This window comes from Carettochelys insculpta, chromosome 14, assembly GCF_033958435.1.
Source record: "Carettochelys insculpta isolate YL-2023 chromosome 14, ASM3395843v1, whole genome shotgun sequence".
Taxonomy (NCBI): Eukaryota; Metazoa; Chordata; order Testudines; family Carettochelyidae; genus Carettochelys; species Carettochelys insculpta.
In genome coordinates, this window is record NC_134150.1 from 18,321,686 (window position 1) to 18,341,786 (window position 20,101).

Here is a 20,101-nt window from a genome sequence, read left to right on the forward strand (position 1 = left end):
ACTGGAATCATGGACTTTCCACTTCTGGATGATGTTTTACAGGCGATGAGAAAATGTCTTTACCAAAACATTATGGTATCTTTGAATTAAGGCTGTATTCCCAAGGTGTCAAATATGGTTGCCACATGGGGCAATCAGGACTCTGCAGTGTGGCAATTCCCGTACTGGAGCCACACGTGGCTCCTGGACACATTAAATGCAGCTCTGCCTAGAGCTGCACTTGTGCCTCACCCTAGTGGGAGAAGTGCATAGCCCTAGTTGCTCAAAGGCCCTCCCACTGCCCCAGCAAGTTGCTGACATTGACATCGGGGTGGGCTGGGGCAAATATAGAAAGATGACTACTACAAGTGTGGTGCTCTTTCTATTCCCATGGGGCTGTCCTCCAAAGCTTGTGTTTGAGGCCCTTAATATGACACAGTAGCATGAGGCTGTCTGAAGAAAAGTATTTTATACCTTCTTTTAAATACAGTTAGATTATTTGTAAGAATGCAGGATCAATCCTATGATTAATGGGTTTCGCAGAACTACTGTATACACTACACACTGAAAAGCCAGGTGAAGCAGAATAGTCTAGTGTGCACACTTCATTGTGATTTCCCATTATGACAACTACAAGCCCTTAATAGATATTTTTATAGTAGCCCCCCATTTGCCTTGAAGCCTAACCCTTGTGGCTATGTCTTGACTACAGGGATTTGTTGCGAGAAGTTTGTCGGAATAGACCGCAGGGCAGACTGGCCCCTCTCATGGAGTGACTCGCTCTTTCAGATGGCCCAGCCACTCTATTGGCAAAACAGTCACCCAGAACCACAGCAGACAGGGTCATGCAGCATCCTGGAGGAGACCTTTTCTGTGGAAGACCCCCTGGAGTGTCCAGAGCTTGTAGTCCAGACATAGCCTGTTAGTTTTATGAGCAGTGGTGGTATATTCTAAAACATCTGATGAAGTGGGTCTTTGCCCACACAAGCTTATGCTCCAATACATGTTAGTCTGTATCCACAAAAAACTGAGAAGTCCTATGGTACCATGTAGACTAACACCTGTGATCTTTATTCCAAAACTAGTCATTGATTAACAGCACTAGCATGCAATAAATGGTGAAAGCTTTATTCATCTAATACCAAACACATTAAGTTACAAATTATCAGCATTACAAAGCTTTAATATCTCTTCCTGACCTAACATAAGGAAAACAGTAAGAGACTCCTATTCACAGAATATAAGCTGCTTCCCCATAATTTAAAACAGATGGGTAGCTTGAAGGTGGTAGTTTAAATTACCACTCATAAGAGTGTGGAAAAACACATGAAGTTAAGAGTCTAATGTGATCCTTTACAAAGGGTAGAGTGGCAAAGAAAGGATTTGAGGTTTTTTAGACTCTTGTTCTGAAATGTTTATAACAGCTAATTGTGGAGCTTTAAAACGCCCAATCAAAATGCCCTTTTCATTTAAGCCCCCCCTTTTTCCACAAGTGAGATTTAAGGAGTCTCTTTCTACAAGCCGGATTTAGGCCTCTTCTTTCTGCCTTCCCTAGCTTTTAAAAAACTCATCTACTGGGCACAGAGTATTTAGAAAGTCCAGGAGAGATTAAAGTTAAACTAAACTGTTAGGAGAAAAACATTAAGATAATCTTTGAATTTAAGAATCCTCTAACATCTTCCAAACTGTATTACTTATGAGGCTTTAATTTTCAGTGGGGAGTCACTACTCTCCACCAGCACATACACAATTTTGAATGTGTGAATAGGTATTAGTGTGACAAACTCCAAGTATGGGATCTAGTAAAGACTTAGAGAGCCTGTATGTAGGCCTCAGTGACTATTAGTATTTTTTACTAATGGTAACAGGACTTTGATCGGGCCTGGAGGAGCAATTTTAGCTTCAGTGGCATTGTTAGTATAAGAGAAAAAAGAACAGTCTAGTGGAAAAATCAGTGATGCAAACTGGAATTTCAAATTCTACTCCTGTCTCTGCTGCATTGGGTAGCTTTAACAATTTTATCCCTCTTATTCATAAAAGTACCTTTGACTTTTAAACCTTACAACTTTTCTGTAAGAATATTTTCAGATGGGCTCAGATGTTTAATCTGCCTAACTGTCCTGTTATGCAGGGACAAAGCCAGGCTTATGTCCCTATGGCACTTCTCTTGTGGATACCGTTAAAAGGGAGAAGACACTTCACAGAAGTGATTAATCAATATTTGTTTTTCTTTTTCAACATGCTGTAAGCTCCCACTAGTCTTCACTTTTCCCAACCTGCTCAGGGAGTGTGTGTGAGAGAGAGAGAGAGCGCACGCGTGCATGCAATGGTGGCAGCATCCCTGGGTAAATATTTGTGCATTTGATCCCACATCAACGGATTCCATTTTGTTTATCATGTGTGTACTGACCAAGGCGAGAAACTAACTTTGCCTGCAGTTAAGGAAGAGACAAGTCAAATTTTAATCACCCAGCCCCATATCTCATGAGGAACCTGCAGTTTTACTTACTGGAAAGTTTTAGGGTAATGTCCACAAGCCTCCTGTGAAATATCTCCTAGCTTTTTGCATGGTAACAGTTTGGCCTGGATGTGTTTAAAAAAAATAAGTCTGATGCAAAATGAATAGGGAAGGTAGGAATCTTGGCAGTACTATTTGATCACAAATAAGGTGGTTAAAGGGAGTCATGATTTACATTGCTTTTAAATGCAACAACTCTGAAATGCTTGTAATTTAACAAATGTATTTTTGCAAGGATTTTAGACACAATATTCAACTAACTGGTCTGTTTTTTTGCTGGGGAAGTAAGCAGTAATCACTGATAATCTCATCAGAAAAACTAAGTGCATTTACTTTAACTACATGAAGTTTAATATGGATAACTTACAAATCTGCTGCTTAATGAGGACAGCAAATCATTAAACCCATCTGTCTGCAATAGTAACACAGAACTAGAACAGAAGTTTCAAAAGAATTAGGTGCTTTAAAAAAAACATACCCCTTATCTTCAAATGCTGGTCTCTCCTTGGGTGTAAAAGCATGGATCTGTACTCTCCTCCATCAGTGCTAGTACAAGCTGCTGAAAGAACTGGCATATGTAAAACTTGTTTGGTAAATCAGCACCTATGAAACTGGAGTGATTTCTATTACAAATAGTCAAATAGAAGTGGGGTTCAGGTCACACAAAGTTAGGGCTTAACTTTTAACGGACAGCATAACACATCAGGGTGAGGCCTCAATATTGCCCTCCTGTTATCATTGCAGGTAACATTTTTACCCTCTTACAGTTGAGCATGTGTTAATGTTGATGTACAGGATGTCACCAACCTACTTAAAGTTTACTATTCAAGCACTCAAGTCCAGTCTTGATTGAGAATCCACCATCAAAAGCTGCATTCAGAACTTCATCCAGGCAGCTCGCCATAACAAAATTCAAATCCTGCCGCACATTAATTGCAATCTCCTCAAGGTCCTTCTCATTTCTTTGAGGAATGATAATTGTCTTCAGTCCAGCTCTATGAGCTGCTAGGACTTTATCCTTAATTCCCCCAACCTATTAAAAACATACATTTAAAAAAAATTAGTTTGTGATGCTTTCAGCAGAACAGTCATGAGGCAATTTGAATTAAATCTTAGCTAAAGACGACTGGATTCCAGATGTATATCCATAATTCATCACACTGATGGCACTGGCCTATCATCAATGGACTGTTTTTCTCCTAAATCACCTTCTAGGAGAAGGTAAATTTGAAAATGTAGGAAATCTTTTCCCACACCTGGGTAAGGAAAACAGGCACTGATTAGTCAAACTGCTAGAAGAGGAATTATTGTAAGACAAAGAAAATTCATTGGGCCCACAGATTCCTGGTGTAAGTATTTCATACACAAGATCTCATCAATCTCTTAGGTTCACTTTTATCTTTGCACCCATCAGCATAGGAAAAACACTTCTAAGAAGGCATGCATCTCCCTTATGGTTCCCATTTTAAGGGAAAAAGATTTGCCTCTGTGCTGCTGGCCTTTCCATTTTCTGTTGTGTTTTTTTTCCCCATGATAAAGTACCTTTGGGACATTAACTGTGGAAAGAGGCCACTGTAAAATAATCTGTGTATAGAGGCAAAAAACTACAAAATAGGCTTATGCAAACAGCTGTTTTCTGAAAACACATGCTGTAGTATATCCAGGATACAGCCACCGCACAGGCCTTGAAAATACCCATGGAACAGTACTCTGAAAGGATCATTCTCCTAGCTAAGGGGTGGGGAAGCTTTTTTGGCTCAGAAAAATCAGTTGGGGGCCACATAAAAGTGAGAGGCTCTCACTGATGTGGCCTCTACCTAAGACACCTTTCTCATGCACACAGCAGCACCACAAGCAGGGGGTGAAAAAGGGAGTAAGGAGTTCAGGCTTCCCTCAGGTTGGAATAACTCTTCTGGGGGCCCACGGTGGGATGGGGGGGGGGGAGGGGGGAAGAGTGTGTGTGGATTCAGTGTGCTGGAGGGAGCTGCCAAGCAGCTCCTTCTGGGTGGGACAGAGTATGGGAAGGGTTACACTGTAAGATCTTTGGAGCAGCAACTGTCTTTTTTGTTCTTTGTACAGCACCTCACACAGTGGAGACTAGGCTCCAAGGTGATATGGTAATACAAAGTGGATATTTTTGTATTGCCCTCATAATTGCATGGTTTAAGGTAGCTTTGAAATGGCAGAAAGTACTGTTCGTTTGAGTGTTCTAATTCTGTAACTAAATTACAGCCAACTTACCTCCACTCTTGCACACAGCTACTGTAATTATATTCACAAAGCGCTCAGAGCTTGACTCAAGCCAGATTTTATCTACACTGTACTCAATATTATTGGAGAAGAAAAAAAATTTGTGGTTGAGATGAAACTTCCACCCCTCCTCATAACACATCTGTGATGCCTACATGTGCTAACTGTGCAAATCAAACTATGCTATTATCACCATTGCTTAATCCTCTCTCCACACACTTCAAACATGAAAATAATCTGTCAGTAGCAAGAGCCTGATTTCTTTTCTGAAGAACTAGTGCTTTTCAAGTCAATTTCAATTTTAGAAAAGGAAATTTATACATGTAAAAAGTTATCTGCTATTCTGTTCCACTGAAAGCATTACCCATATACTAAACTTTTTAATGCAAATTACATAAAATCAGGTAACTTTCATAGGGTTCATCTGGATGCTAATTAGAAGTTTTCAGCTGTGTTCCACTATAATCATTAGCACTATGCATTGTTCAGGAATGAATTGCAGCAAGATTTACTTACACCTGGGTAAGTAGCGATGAAGCAAATTACACATTCGCTTTACAGAGGGCATAAAGAGTTAAAAACCCAGTATTTTCTTGCTATAGGTTAACTTTTCCAAATGAGACTTACTGGAAGAACAAGGCCTCTTAGTGTAATTTCCCCAGTCATTGCTACATCTGAACGCACCAGCCGCCCACTGAAAAGTGAGGCAAGACAAGTTACTATGGTAACTCCAGCAGATGGTCCATCTTTTGTGACTGCTCCAGCTGGGAAGTGCAGATGGATGTCGGTGTTGTCAAGGAGATCAAAACTTCCAGAAGCTTAAAGAAAAGAGAGAGTGGTTTTGAATGTGGAAAATGCAAACCTGGGTTGTTCCTGGTCTTTGTTCTACCCAGGCCATTGGAGAACCAGAATTAATTAGCAAATGCTGCATTACTTAATACACTCAATGGAAAAACAATCACATCTACTAGACACAGTGTAGAGGCCACAAAAAAATTTAAACTTTCGTAGGTCAAAGGTGGCTGCTATCAATACTAAACAGGATATAATTTTTTGTGGAGGGGTGAGGGGGAAGAGAAATGGGAGTATTTTATTTAATTTGTATATTTCTTTAAAAAAAAAGTCAAATGAAATCAGCTTTTTATATAAAAATTTAAGGCCTGAACTTATTACAGTCTCAAGTCATTTAACTAGAAATAAATATGCTGAATCCATGAACTGTCACCAAAAATTTTAGGTTAAAGGCTTCTTTTCTGTACCAAGAATGAATTAGGGTAAAATATCTAACCTATGAGGTCAACCATTATAAATGTCTAAAAGGCCATATACCATATTATGGATTTGATCCTGTGGGGGACCCAGGGGTTGTGTTGCTGGTAAAAATCATCACAGGCACTGGGACCTGGCCTCTGGGTGACATTGTCATGTATCTCATTGCGATCATCCATTGAGCCCATGAGGGTGGTCTTGACTCGCTCTATAGCTTCTCCCTACCTGCGCTCTGATTTGTTCAGTTCAGAATGTAAAAGAAAGTCACTAGCAAAGCACCTGGAACAAGAGGTTTTTTTGATGTGCAAAATCACTCTGACAGCAATGAATCACTTCTACAGGCATAAAGCATTTTCTTCACTCAAAGTTATAAAATTAGGAAAATCACACCTTTGTCATTCTAGAAACAAGGGAGGGCAAGGAATGTGCTGCTTTTAGAAGTCTGAAGGACAGCCTAAATAACTTAGGCTTCTGCTACACGACCATGGTCCTGTCAGAGGGGCCATGGTAATGAAGCAACTCAAATCAAGCTAATGGAGGCGCTAACATACATATTCAGCACCTCATTAGCATGATGGCAGCCATGCGAACAAATGTCAATTTTCAAACTGACAGCAAAGAGGGGGGCAGCTCTGAAATAAGCACCCCGCTTCAACATTCCCTTACTCCCACAGAACTAGATTGGAGTAAGGGAATGTAGAAGTGGGGTGCTTATTTCAAAGCTGCCCCCATCTTGGTTGTCAATTTGAAAATCGACGTTTGTTTGCATGGCTGACATTACGCTAATGAGGTGCTGAATATGCACATCAGCACCTCATTAGCTCGCTTCAAATTGCCTCATTACCATGGCCCCTACAATGGGACCATGGTAGTGTAGCAGCAGCCTTGGACTGTTTCATTTTCAAGAGACAGAGACAAGTAGGAACTTCAGGTCTAGTCACATTAATTAATTTAGGCTTATTTGAAAATTTTCTCAGTGACCTGAAATAATCAGTTTAATTTACTGACCAATGTAATCCTTCTGTTTAACAATAAACCACTGAGCTATAAATGTGGGACATCTTTTGAGAGGAGAAACTTGTGTATTCAAAACGTTTGATTGTTTTGTATAGTAAAAATGTTATTTGCTGCTGTTTAATTAAATTCTAGTTACTATTCTAATTCAGTGAGACACAGCATGAGCAAAAAAGCTAATTATCAATACATAAGTGATATAGTACTCATTTTGTAACATACTAAAATTGTGCAAATACAAATTTGAAAATATTAAGCTATAAAAAGCCAAAATGTGTAAGTTTAGCATATGGTCTTAGGTAGCAATGAAAGTAACATATTTAGTCATCATCATCAATAACCGTGGGCTCAGTGCCCGTTAGTGTCCAATGCCTCTCACTATTTCCTTCCATCTTTCCCTAGCCAGTGCAGAGTGGCTTTGTTTCTGTAGACTAGCTCCACACCAATCTACGACATCTATCCATCCATCTCTGTGCGGTCTGTCTCTCCTATTCGAATCATTCATTCATGCTGACTACTAGAGTTTTGATTTTTTGTTCGTCGTTCATTCTGCAAATACGTCCAAATAGTTGGAGCTTCCATTTTATAACTTGCTGCAGCAGGTTCTCTTTCGGCTGTATCTTCCAAAATAATTCCTCATTGGTGACCTTCTGCATCCATCCTATTCTCAGAATCTTTCTATAACAACTCCTTTTGAATGCCAGCATTCTTCTTTTTGAATCTTTCGTTACCACCTATGTCTCACATCCGTACAACATGCTGCTGAATACACACGTTTTAAGACGCCCAGCTTCGTTCTTAAGCTAATTGCTTTGCTTTTCCAGATCTTATCCATCGCCTTCAAACTCACTCTTGCTTTCACTATTCTAGTCGCTGTTTCCTTCTTAGTCTAGATTGTACGTTATGTTGCTCCCCAGATATGTGAACTTCTCTATTTTCTAGCTCAATACCATCCACACTGATCTTCCTTCCTATTTCCTTATCTCCAAATACCATTGTTTTTGTTTTATCGATGTTCATAATCAGTTTGTACCACTTCCCTTCTTTGTTTAACACCCACACCGTTTGCTAGCTTCTCATCTTCCTCAATGATAACTATATCATCCGCGAACCTCAAGTTGTTAATTCTTTGCCCATGCACAGATATCCCTTCTACCTCTTCCTTGATCTTGTCCATCACTCTCTCCAGATGTGTGATGAAGATACTTGGCAATATTGGATCTCCTTGTCTCACACCTCTATTTGTTTTAAACCAACTTACCAACTCCCCGCATGTTCTTACTGCTGCCTCCACATTGTCATCGATATCTTTCAACAACCGTATTAATCTGCTATCCACTCTGTATGACTCCAACACTGCTCAAGTCACCTTCTGATCTATACTATCAAATGCCTTTTGAAAATCGACAAAGCAAGCGTATACGTTTTTGTTCTTTTGTCGAGCTTTCTCCATTATCAGTCTTTGTGCCAATAACTGCTGTATGGTACTTCTATCTTTTCTGAACCCTGCTTGCTTGTCTGCTATATGGTCTTCTATCTGCAATCTTAATCTCTCAGTCAATATCAGCAGCAGCACCTTACCTAGATGACTCATTAGGGCAATCATTCTGTAGTTCTTGCACTCCAATGTACTTCCTTTCTTGGGTATTGTCACTAGCACAGATCTTGTCCATTCCTTAGGTGCCTCCCCTTCTTTCCATGCTATATTACATAGTCGATGTATTTCCTGAATCATCTCTCCCATGATCTTATTTCCAGGGCTCTTGTTGTTCTTTAGTCATTTCACTGCTTTTTCTACTTCCTCCTTTGAAATATCTGTCTCACTCTTGATGCTCGGGGGAGATATCTTTCAGTTTTTCAATCAGTCTCTCTCAGACACTCAGGTCCAACTGTGCTTTGTATAGATCAGTGCAATATCTCGTCCATCGGTGCACAATCTTCTCCCTGTTCATGAGCACTTCGATCGCCATCTGCTTCAGTTGCCATTTCCTATTAATATTCCTAATTGTCTTATACACCTCCCTGGTCTTACGTTCGCTGTAATACCTCTCGATATCTTCACAACATATCTAGTGTAAAATCCCTACTTAGTTGGATATCAATGTGTTTTAATGGTTGTATCAACCAATAAGGAAAAGCACCTTGTTTTAGAAAATAACTGAAGAAAAAAAATATCAATTATTTAAACTGAGGTGTTTCACTTAATTGCCCTCATGTATATCAACTGACCCTGACACTAAATTCCTAGACTAAAAATATAATTAAGATTATAAAGGGCTTTGAACATTTTACAATTTTTGTAAGTAGAAGTCAGGAAATTCAGGATTGGTTAAAGTCTGAACATCTAAAAGTCAGGAAACTAGAATATGGAAGCAGTAAAAGACTAATAATTTCTGGACACTTATACGTTCAAAATAAGCCTTAACTGTAATGTGTATCCCAACAACCACCTTTCAACAATGCAACTCACAACTCCATGAGAAAATGTCTTGTGTCTCTAAACTAATCTCACCCATAATGAAGATCTGAAGTGTACCTGGTCGCCTTGCAGTATGAGAGATTGTGGAATTTCCACTGTGGAAGATACTTTGGAGCAGGTTGGATAAATACTGGTCAGGGATGATCTAAATCAGTTGTGGACAACCCGGGGGTTGCATGCAGCACACTGGGGCTCCACCTTCAGCCCATCGACCCTTTGGCTGCTCCCCACCCCCACTGCCTCTCCCATACCAGGGCACTAGAGCCCCACACGTCCTGTCTCTCCCCAAGCCCTCCCAGAATTTTCAGAGGAGCCACAAATTGCCTGATTCACACTCCTCCCCTTCCCCTCCTAGAGCTGGAGCACCAGGAATCAGCTGTTTGCAGTGTTCTAGCTCTGGGAGGGAGGAGGAGGAGTGGGTATGGAACACAAATCGGAATGTGTGCTCCAAAAGTGGTAGGAGGGGAAGGAACCAGTAAGTGCAGTCCCCAAGAGGAACAGCAAGAGAGAGACGCAGGGCTGCAGATGAAGCTACCACTCATACATCTGACCCACTGTTCAGGGTTGCCCACCCCTGAACTAGATGGTGCTCGGTCCTGCCATGAGGACATGGGACTGGCCTCTATGGCCTCTCAAGGGCTCATCCAGTTCTAATATTCTATGATTCTAATGATCACATAGGACTCTGCTTTTATTGTAAGTTATTTCAGGAAGAGTAGGAAAGATTTTATTTTGTAGTCAAGGCAGAATTGTTCATTCAGTGTTGGGACGTGCTGGTGAAACTATCAACAGGAGGTCAGTTAGCCCTGTTTACTTATTTATTTTTTTTTTGTAAATACACACACACTATTTGGCTACTCAGCTCCCCAGAACAACAGATCACAAAACAGTGTTGCAGTCATGGAGAAAGAACAAACTCATTTTCAGACAGGCCTTTGGTGGATGAATGTACAACCTAGTACAACCCAGTGAAAAAGTTTACACTTACAGGGCTTACTACAGTTTTTTTTAACTACTTTTTATAGAAATTATTTCTTTATGGCACAAAAAAGTATTATTTCTGAAAAATAAGCACTGCCTGGAAGCATTTAACTTTCAAACACTGTAGTACCAGGTTACAAACAGGAAACCAGACAGCAAGCAAGTAGCTTAATGATGAAAAGTAAATTAGAAATGGATAGAATTGTAACAATCTAAATTAACAAACTGGAACTCTGGGCTGAATCCTCAGCTGTAGCCAGAGTACAGCAGACAGCCAGGCGCTGTGCCAACAGCCACTGGCTCCAGCTATGCAGCAGCATCCAGACCTGTGCTCACCTTGGTAATCTCAGAGGAATGTACGAGGGTATGAAGAAGGCATTAGGACCCACCCAGAACAAGATGGCACCTCTGAAATCCAAATCTGGTGAAGTCATCGCTGACAAAGCCAAACAGATGGAGCGCTGGGATGAGCACTACTCTGAGCTGTACTCACGCGAGAATGTTGTGGTTGACGCAGCCCTCGATGCTGTCGAGCTCTTACCAGTAATGGACGAACTGGATCAGGAACCGACAGTGGATGAACTGAAGAGAGCCATCGACAGCATTGCAGCAGGAAAGGCCCCAGGCCAGGATGGTATACCACCAGAGGTAATCAAGTGTGCCGCAGACACACTCCTGGAACCCCTACATGAGCTACTGTGCCTGTGCTGGAAAAAGGGTGAGGTTCCACAGGATATGCGCGATGCTAACATTGTAACGTTGTATAAGAACAAAGGAGACAGAAGCGACTGCAACAACTACCGTGGAATCTCCCTCCTAAGCATCACTGGTAAACTGTTCGCTTGCGTCATCCTTGGCAGACTCCAGAAGATTGCTGAGAGGGTGTACCCCGAATCACAGTGTGGATTCCGCGCAGAGAGGTCTACCGTTGACATGGTCTTCTCTCTAAGGCAGCTGCTGCAGGAGAAGTGCAGGGAGCAGAGGAAGCCACTCTACATAGCCTTCATTGACCTGACCAAGGCCTTTGACTTGGTCAGCAGGGATGGTCTGTTCAAACTGCTCCACAAGATAGGCTGTCCTCCACGGTTACTCAAGATGATCCAGTCGTTCCACGAAGACATGAGAGGAACCATCCAACATGATGGCGCATTATCGGATGCTTTCAGAATCAGGAGCGGCGTCAAACAAGGATGCGTGCTTGCTCCGACATTGGTCGGGATCTTCTTCGCACTCCTCCTGAAGCATGCCTTTGGATCTTCAACAGAGGGCATCTTGCTGCACACAAGATCTGATGGGAAACTGTTTAATCTTGCAAGGCTGAAAGCTAAGTCTAAGGTGCGGGAAGTCCTCATCAGAGACATGCTGTTCGCAGACGATGCTGCTGTAGTGTGTCACACAGAAGACCAGCTTCAAAAACTGCTGGATCATTTCTCCAAAGTGTGCAAGGACTTTGGGCTTACCATCAGCCTAAAGAAGACAAACGTACTCGGTCAGGATGTTGCTGAATTCCCATCAATCAGCACTGACAACTATACGTTAGAGGTCGTCCACGAGTTCATTTACCTCGGGTCCACCATCACTGACACCCTGTTGTTGGACACTGAGCTAAATAGGAGGATCGGAAAAGCGGCCACAGCTCTGTCCAGACTCAGCAAGAGAGTGTGGAACAACAACAAGCTGTACACTCACACCAAAATGCAAGTCTACAGAGCCTGCATCCTCAGCACCCTCCTTTATGGCAGCGAGACTTGGACCCTGTATGCCCGCCAGGAAAAAAGGCTGAACATCTTCCACTTGTGCTGCCTCAGATGCATCCTTGGAATATCATGGAAGGACAGAGTGACCAACACCGCCGTCCTCGAGCAAGCTGGAATCCCAACCATGCACACCCTTCTCAGGCAGCGCCGGCTCCGCTGGCTTGGCCACGTCCACAGGATGAATGATGGAAGGATTCCAAAAGACATCCTGTGTGGTGAGCTAGCCTCTGGCAAAAGACCTCCCGGACGCCCCCAGTTGCAGTACAAAGATGTCTGCAAGAGAGACCTCGGAGAGGTAGACATCAAGCTAGACAACTGGGAAGAACTAGCAGATGACCACAGCAGATGGAGGCAGGGGTTCCACAAGGGCCTTCAGAAGGGTGAGATGAGGATCAGACAGCTAGCAGAGGAGAAGCGAGCGCACAGAAAGCACACTAAGGACTTGCCAGACACCCACGACATCTGCAAGAGATGCAGCAAGGACTGTCACTCTCTTGTGAGTCTTCATAGTCACAGTAGATGCTGTAAATGAAGTCCTAAATTGAAACTATGAAGGGCGCGATCCATAGTCTACGTAGACTGAAGGATGCCTACTACAAAAAGCCAGAGCTGGCTAATCATCAGTGGGCAGAGAAGAAAGCACAAAAGGAGCTAGCTAAAGGGGTTTTTGGCTGGTCTCACTTTCAGCCTATTAGTACAGAGCAGTCCATTTGTCCTTCAAGGTAAATAAAATCATTCTGTGAAGACAGAATTTATGATTTAACTTTTCATGTAAATCTGCAACGTCTTTGTTACTAAAATCCAATACTGAAAAATATAATGGTACATTTTGGGTCATCACAGAATCATCATTAGCCTTGTAAAGGAATTAAAACAATTGCTCTTCCATGACTAGTTACGACAAGGATTTATTTGTATGTTGCATTAGGCTCAAGCCAACATTCTTGATTTGTGATTTTCACATACCATTAGTTAGCTGGTATTTCTTTGCATTGCTACGCAGCCAGCTAATTGCAAGATGTGCCGACTCCTTCATGACATCCCCAAGCTGTCCCGTTAGAGTGAGCTGACCTTCTCCATCCATTTGGCTGGCCTCTACAAACATGAGCTCACCTCCTAAAGGAGTCCAAGCCAAGCCTATGGCTACTCCTGGCTGATTCAAACGTTCAGATACCTGAAAGGAAACAGCTCAGAGTAGAACACAATTCTCAAGAAAAAATGCAAAAAAAGCTTTGAAAATATTTTTGAAAGTCTTAATTAACATTCGCAATTTAAAGTAAAATTCTTAGAATACCCAAATTTGCTAAGGCAGGGATTTTACTGATGCCTTCAAATGACTAAATTTTAAACAAAGGCTATAAGCAAGTCTTCAATCATACTTACTTCCTCCTGGCAATAATTCTCCCAAAGCGTGAAAATAAATTACAGCACTAGGACATGTCAACAGATGCATTAGCTCTCAGCTGCAGCATGCAGCTGGGCAAACAGGTGCTGATCCAGAATCCACTTAACTCAAGAGGAGTTTTCCTTTTTTCAATGGACTTTGGAGCAGGCCTGTTCTGCAAACGCTTAGTCCAATTTTCGAACGAGTTCACTTTAACTGTGTTCACCCCTCTAGTGTATGCTTTCTATGACTCTTCTACCAAGAGAGCCAATATCGACAGTTATGAAACTAAATTTAAATCTTTAATATTGCCCCAAAGTCTAATTTCAAACTGTGTTTTCAACAGGAAAATTTGCAATTTACGCTCTATGTACAGGGAACAGGCACTATAACATAAGATGCCTATCAACAATATTCACTGCAAACCCTTGTTAAGCAATCCCACATAGAATACATTGGAGAGAACGGCCATCTGCTAGGGGCCAATATGTGAAGAGAGCCAATGAAAAATTCATTGCCTCAGTTATTCATTAAAATTGCCCAGTTCTACTAAGGAACAAGCCTTGCCTCTTAGGGAGTACCATGTGCTTATCTGTACCTGGCTAAGACCTACATAACTGAAAGAATGTTTATATCTCAGTGGGCCACACAGCCACCACTGAAGCCAGCGGAGGAGCCTGAGAGAGAAGGGACAAATGGCAGAAAATTCTCAGGGAGGGCCCCTTTGGTTTGGAGTTCCCTTCCACCCATCCTCCTGCATTAACCTTCAGAGCCTACTGCAAGCCAGGGTTATTTGTTTTCCTGAGCAGTGCCTGGAACAAAGGAAAAGTGCTCCTTTATACAGAATGAGTGTATATAGCTATGACTGCATGTTCAGTGCTACAGCTGCACTGCTACTGCGTATCTGGTGAAGACATTCTTCTGATAGGAGACAGCTTCCCCATGGGCATAACCAGTCCACCTTCAGAGGTGCCAGAAGCTCAGTCAGCAGGAGTTCTTCCACTGACACGATGCTGCATACACGGGCCCTTATGTCACTTGAACTTATAATGCTCGGGGTGGTGGCTTAGGCCTGGTCTACGCTAGGGATCAAAGTCAATCCCAGATACATAATTCCATGGCATTTGTGTAGCTAGAATCGATGTATCAGGATCAGTCTTCCCTGGTGTAGACCAGGAATCATTGGGCTCACACCAGTGTCTCGTATTCTACACATCAGGGTCAATGGCCAAGCCCAGAGAACTCGATTTTGCCATGTCTTCACACACATAGCAAAATCAACCCCCAGAAGACTGACTGACTCTCCCATATGTATAGACATACCCTTATTCATACCCCTGAGGAACATAAGTAATGTTAACATAGGCTGTAGGGTAGGTATAGCTTTAACAAACGCAAATAAAGATAGCACAGGAGCTCCCATTGTAATCTTTTGCCCTTCTCTCCCATCCCATCCCCAAAAGCAGATTGAACTTCATTAGCATCAGAGGTCTGAAAAAGTGGATTATTAACTAAATGTGTTAGGAGCAGCAGGTCTCTCCAACTGTGGGTCAGGATCCCAAACTGGGGCTCAGACCACAGCCCCCCTGCCTGGGGACAGAGCAGAAGCCCCAGGGCTTCAGCCTTGAGTGATGGGGCTCAGGTTATAGACCCCCTGAAGTCACTGGACTTTGATCCTGGGACCAGGGCAGCAGGGCTCTAGTGTGCCGAGGCTTCAGTCTCCCCTGGGGCTGCGTGGTAATTTTGGTTGTCAGAAGGGGGGGTGGAATGCAATGACATTGGGGGACCACCGCTGTAGAGAACAGCTACAGGAGCAAAAGAGAAGCCCCCCCTCCCCAGTTGGGTTCTCTGTGGCAGGGAGCAGAGAATGATTTTGCAACCACCAGCCAAATGAGTGAAAATTTCCTTCGTGATAGCGTAGATGCAATACCTGCCCCTGATTTCACACACCACAGTTACACCCTCCTCTCCAAACACACACAAGCTGCGTCTACACGTGCACGCTACTTCGAAGTAGCGGCACCAACTTCGAAATAGCGCCCATCGCGTCTACACGCGTCGGGCGCTATTTCGAAGTTAACTTCGACGTTAGGCGGCGAGACGTCGAAGTCGCTAACCTCATGAGGAGATAGGAATAGCGCCCTACTTCAACATCGAAGTAGGGACCGTGTAGACGATCCGCGTCCTGCAACGTTGAAATTGCTGGGTCCTCCATGGCGGCCATCAGCTGGGGGGTTGAGAGATGCTCTCTCTCCAGCCCCTGCCGGGCTCTATGGTCACCGTGGGCAGCAGCCCTTAGCCCAGAGCTTCTGGCTGCTTCTGCGGCAGCTGGGGATCTATGCTGCAGGCACAGGGTCTGCAACCAGTTGTCAGCTCTGTGTATCTTGTGTTGTTTAGTGCAACTGTGTCTGGGAGGGGCCCTTTAAGGGAGCGGCTGGCTGTTGAGTCCGCCCTGTGACCCTGTCTGCAGCTGTGCCTGGCATCCCTATTTTGATGTGTGCTACTTTGACGTGTAGACGTTCCCTCGCAGCGCCTATTTCGATGTTGGGCTGAGCAACGTCGAAGTTGAACATCGACGTTGCCGGCCCTGGAGGACGTGTAGACGTTATTCATTGAAATAGACTATTTCGATGTCGCAACATCGAAATAAGCTATTTCGATGTTGGCTGCACGTGTAGACGTAGCCACTGTGAGAGTAACAGAATCTACTACATGGGTCACACAACTGTGCTACTCTAAAAGAGGGATTTTAGAACAAAGCACTGTGTGTAGAAGTTTGCACACTAGCTATCCTCTTCCTCCCGCCTCCCTCTTAAAAAAAAAATCCCCTATTATGCCATCAAATACTTCAGGCAAAAGCATGTTCTCAGCTGTGGAGTGCTGGAATGAGTTTCCTTTGAACGGCAACACTCTACACAGCAGAGATTATTGTTGCCCTACTGGTTTTCTAAGGTCCACTATCCTGCAAGTGCTACCCCCTACTACAGAAACTACACTATACAAAACCATGACCACGGAAAGCTCTGCATATGGTAATAGACAATATGCCTGTACCAAACTGTCAACTCCATTTTGTTGTCCTGTGGCACCTTAAAGACTAACAAATTTATTAGGTCATGAGCTTTTACGGGCAAAAACCTACTAAGTTAATAAATCTGTTAGTCTTCCAGTTGCCACAGGACTGCCCGTTACTTCTGTCAGAATTTCCAGATCTGACGAAGTCGGTCTGCCCCACGAAAGCTCACTGCCTAATGACTCATTTTGCTAGTCTTTAAAGTGCTACAGGACTGCTTTGCTGTTTTGTGAAGATACAGACTAACCTTCAGACTAACACGGCTACCTCGCTATGCCTGTTACTTGTCATTTGTGACACTAAGGACTAACAGCTGGGTGACCTGTATTGGGTGGGACGGTCCCATATTTGGGATGCCAAAAAAGGTGGCCCTACTTATTTTTTAAAAGGGACTCACTGACCCATATTTGGGCTGGCGGGGGGGGAGGACACCAGCAGCTACCACTTCCCCAGGGCTCTGGGGGTGGGGAGCGATGGTGCCCCACGGCTTGGTGGAGCTCAAGGAGCCACCCCTCCCCCCCATCTCTCTGTCCCGTATTTGGGACAGGGAGATACGGTTGCCCTAACTAACAGGGCTACCTACCCCTCCAAGATTCTATTGTTTTGTGTCTTCCATTGTACATGCTAACTGCTAGTTTGTACTCTGAGTTGTAAAAGCAACTCAGCCTTGGTGAGGCCAATCTATTCTAGATACTGGTCCTGCCCACACAGGATGAAACACTTTGAAGATGATTTTCAATTGAGACACCCATCAACTCTGTATTAACTGCTGATCCATCCACAAGACCAATGAAGCCTGGCTGAGGGCAGGGGGAAGGACTAGAGCCCTTCAGCCTTGGCACCTGGGCAACGGGGCGTGTTGAATGTTTTTGTGAGAGGGGGTCAGCCACAATCTTCCTTCTCATCTTTTCCATTTATTTGCCAAATAATACTTTTATGTGCGCAGAGGCGTGTGCACCACCTGACCAAATATAACACCTAGCTGTGAGCGCTCTGCTGATCAGCACCTGACTCTTTCCCGAGTGGCTGCACAAGTCACACACGAGTGTGCCTTATATACCCCGTGCTCGAAACGGAGCATATGGGATTCAGCAGTTGGGTCTACTGAACTGCGATTCTTCTGGTGGTGGGCTGGGCCAGGTTGTCACCTTAAGGCTATGTTTACAGACTTCTGCTGGTCTTACCTCTGCTGCTCAGGAGCAAGCGCATGTGCTCGCCATGACTGACAGCTCTGCTGGCAGAAGTCTGATTTAGATGCAGCCATATTGTCAATGCCATACTTTCAGTGCGATAGTTTGTTTCACTCATGGTTTTCATAGACTCCTAGGGCTGGAAGGAACCTTAGATGATCATCAAGACCAGCCCCCTGCCCAAAGCAGCATCATCCCTAACTAAATCATCCCAGCCAGCTCTTTGTCCAACTTCTAGGGATGGAGATTCCATCACCTCTCTAGGTAACACGTAACGGTGCTTATCCACTCGCCTGTTGAAATACGTCTTTCCTAATATCCAACCTACACCTCTCTCCCTGCAACATGAGACCATTGCTCCCTGTTCTGCCATCTGTCACTACTGAGAACAGCCTCTCTTCATATGCTTTAAAGCCCACCTTCAGGGAGTTGAAGGCTGCTATCAAATTGCCTCCCACTCTTCTGCAAACTAAATAAACCCAAATCCGTCCACCCCTCCTCACAGGTCATGTGCTCCAACCCCCTAATCATTTTGGTTGCCCTCTGCTGGATCCTCTCCAATGCATCCACATCCTTTTTACACTGGTGGACCCAGAACTGGATGCAATACTCTAGATGTGGCCTCGCTAGCGCCGAGCAGAGGCAAATAACTTCTCTAGCTCTTCCGCAGCACGCCAGCTGAAAACTACTGCTTTGAGCAGATAGGCTGGAAGAGAAAATTGGCTGAGAAGCTTGCAGGAGCAGGTGAGACTCCTGGCAGGAGGAGGATCCAGTGTGACCAGGCCCCATGGAAAATCAGCCTGCTGGAAGAAGGCTCTGACCACTTCCTATCCCACCTGCCCTCAGCTATTTCTTTCACTTGTGTCTGAAAAGGAACTGGGCCCAGCCTGGTCAGCTGCCTTCCCCAGTGGCAGGAGAATAGACTCATGGCAGGGCTCTCTGCTTAACCCCTTGTCCCCAGTGGGCTGATCTGATAAGCACAATTCTTACTGCCTGCACTGTCCACCCAAAAATGCTCCCTACATGAGGCAGGCGCTGCAGCCCATGCCACAGAGAGAGGAGTAAAGTTGTCACCAGCTCAGGCTAAGGGAGAGACTAAACAGTGGTCCTGGTCATGTGAGGCTGTGTTACAAGGTCCAGCCATATCTGTACACCTGCTCCAAAAAAGCTGCTAGTTTAGGCACAGCCTAAGTATTCTAGACTTTCCTCACGTCTAAAGAGCCTCCCACGCTATCAAAATTCTTAGGTACCTCATTGCTCAACCACAGGCCTAACCTCCTCCAGCCCTGTCTGAACCGGATTTTCATCAGTTTAAAGTAAGCACTAGGAAGGGTGTGCTGCACTCTTGTTTATCATACTGATCAAGGCTCCTCCTTCCAAAGGGCCATGCACACCTAAATAACAATGCAGTCATCCGGCAGTAATCTGTCCCATCACCAAAGTATAATTAAACCTGAGAAGGCCAAGATTTCTTAAGGTCTGGCTTTCACAAGCTCCCTTTCCTGTTTAACAAGTGCAAAACAACTTCCTTTCTGCAGTTAACAGCTTTACACTCTCCAGCTAGTGCCAGTGATTACTGACCAAAAGGATGTGAATGAAAGAGACAGCTGATTCTCACAGCCTCTCAAGGGGACTGTTCTGCTTGCCTGTCGAGCCAGCTCAGTCATGTGCAAGCCAACACTTATCAAATGTGTAAGAATTTAATTTGGTGTAAGGCAACTAAATAGATGTTAAGCTATTCTCCCCATCAGGTTATTCAACTCCAATGTCAAATCAGTCCTACTGAATGGAGCAGAAACTTGGAGAACAACAAAGAGGACTGTCAAAAAAATAAATCTAGATGTTTATCAATAACTGCCTCTGTAAAATCCTCCGGCTCCATTGGCCATCCACTGGCCAGTGACCATAGACCATCAACAACCAAGACGTGTGGCAACTGACTCACCAACTTCCTGCCAAAGAAGAAATCAGGAAGACAAGATGGCGATGGATTGGACATACCCTTAGGAAACCAACCACCTACATCACAAGACAAGCCTTAAGTTGGAACCCAGAAGGAAAAAGGGAATGGGGGTGCCAACAAACACCTGACATAGAGACCTGAAGGCAGACATTAAGACAACGGGATAGACTTGCTCAGAACTGGAAAAGATTGCCCAGGACAGTGGATGCTGGCACATGGTTGCCAATGACCTGTGCTCCAAGAT

At 43.9% G+C, this 20,101-nt stretch overlaps 1 protein-coding gene across 2 annotated transcripts in view; it reads right to left on the reverse strand.

The window, feature by feature from the left end:
* Window positions 1-1,091: 1,091 nt before the first annotated feature.
* The window catches only part of LONP2 (lon peptidase 2, peroxisomal), a 93,439-nt gene continuing 74,429 nt past the window's right edge, over window positions 1,092-20,101 (reverse strand). Inside the window, exons 13-15 of one of the 2 annotated variants that reach the window (XM_075008488.1) lie at window positions 13,214-13,421; window positions 5,375-5,565; window positions 1,092-3,530 (exon numbers count right to left, since the gene is read on the reverse strand). In XM_075008488.1, the coding sequence (XP_074864589.1) occupies window positions 3,309-3,530; window positions 5,375-5,565; window positions 13,214-13,421 (621 nt within the window). In that variant the 3' untranslated portion in view covers window positions 1,092-3,308. The remainder of the gene's footprint in view (window positions 3,531-5,374; window positions 5,566-13,213; window positions 13,422-20,101) is intronic. The other variant, XR_012647437.1, reaches the window with a different exon arrangement.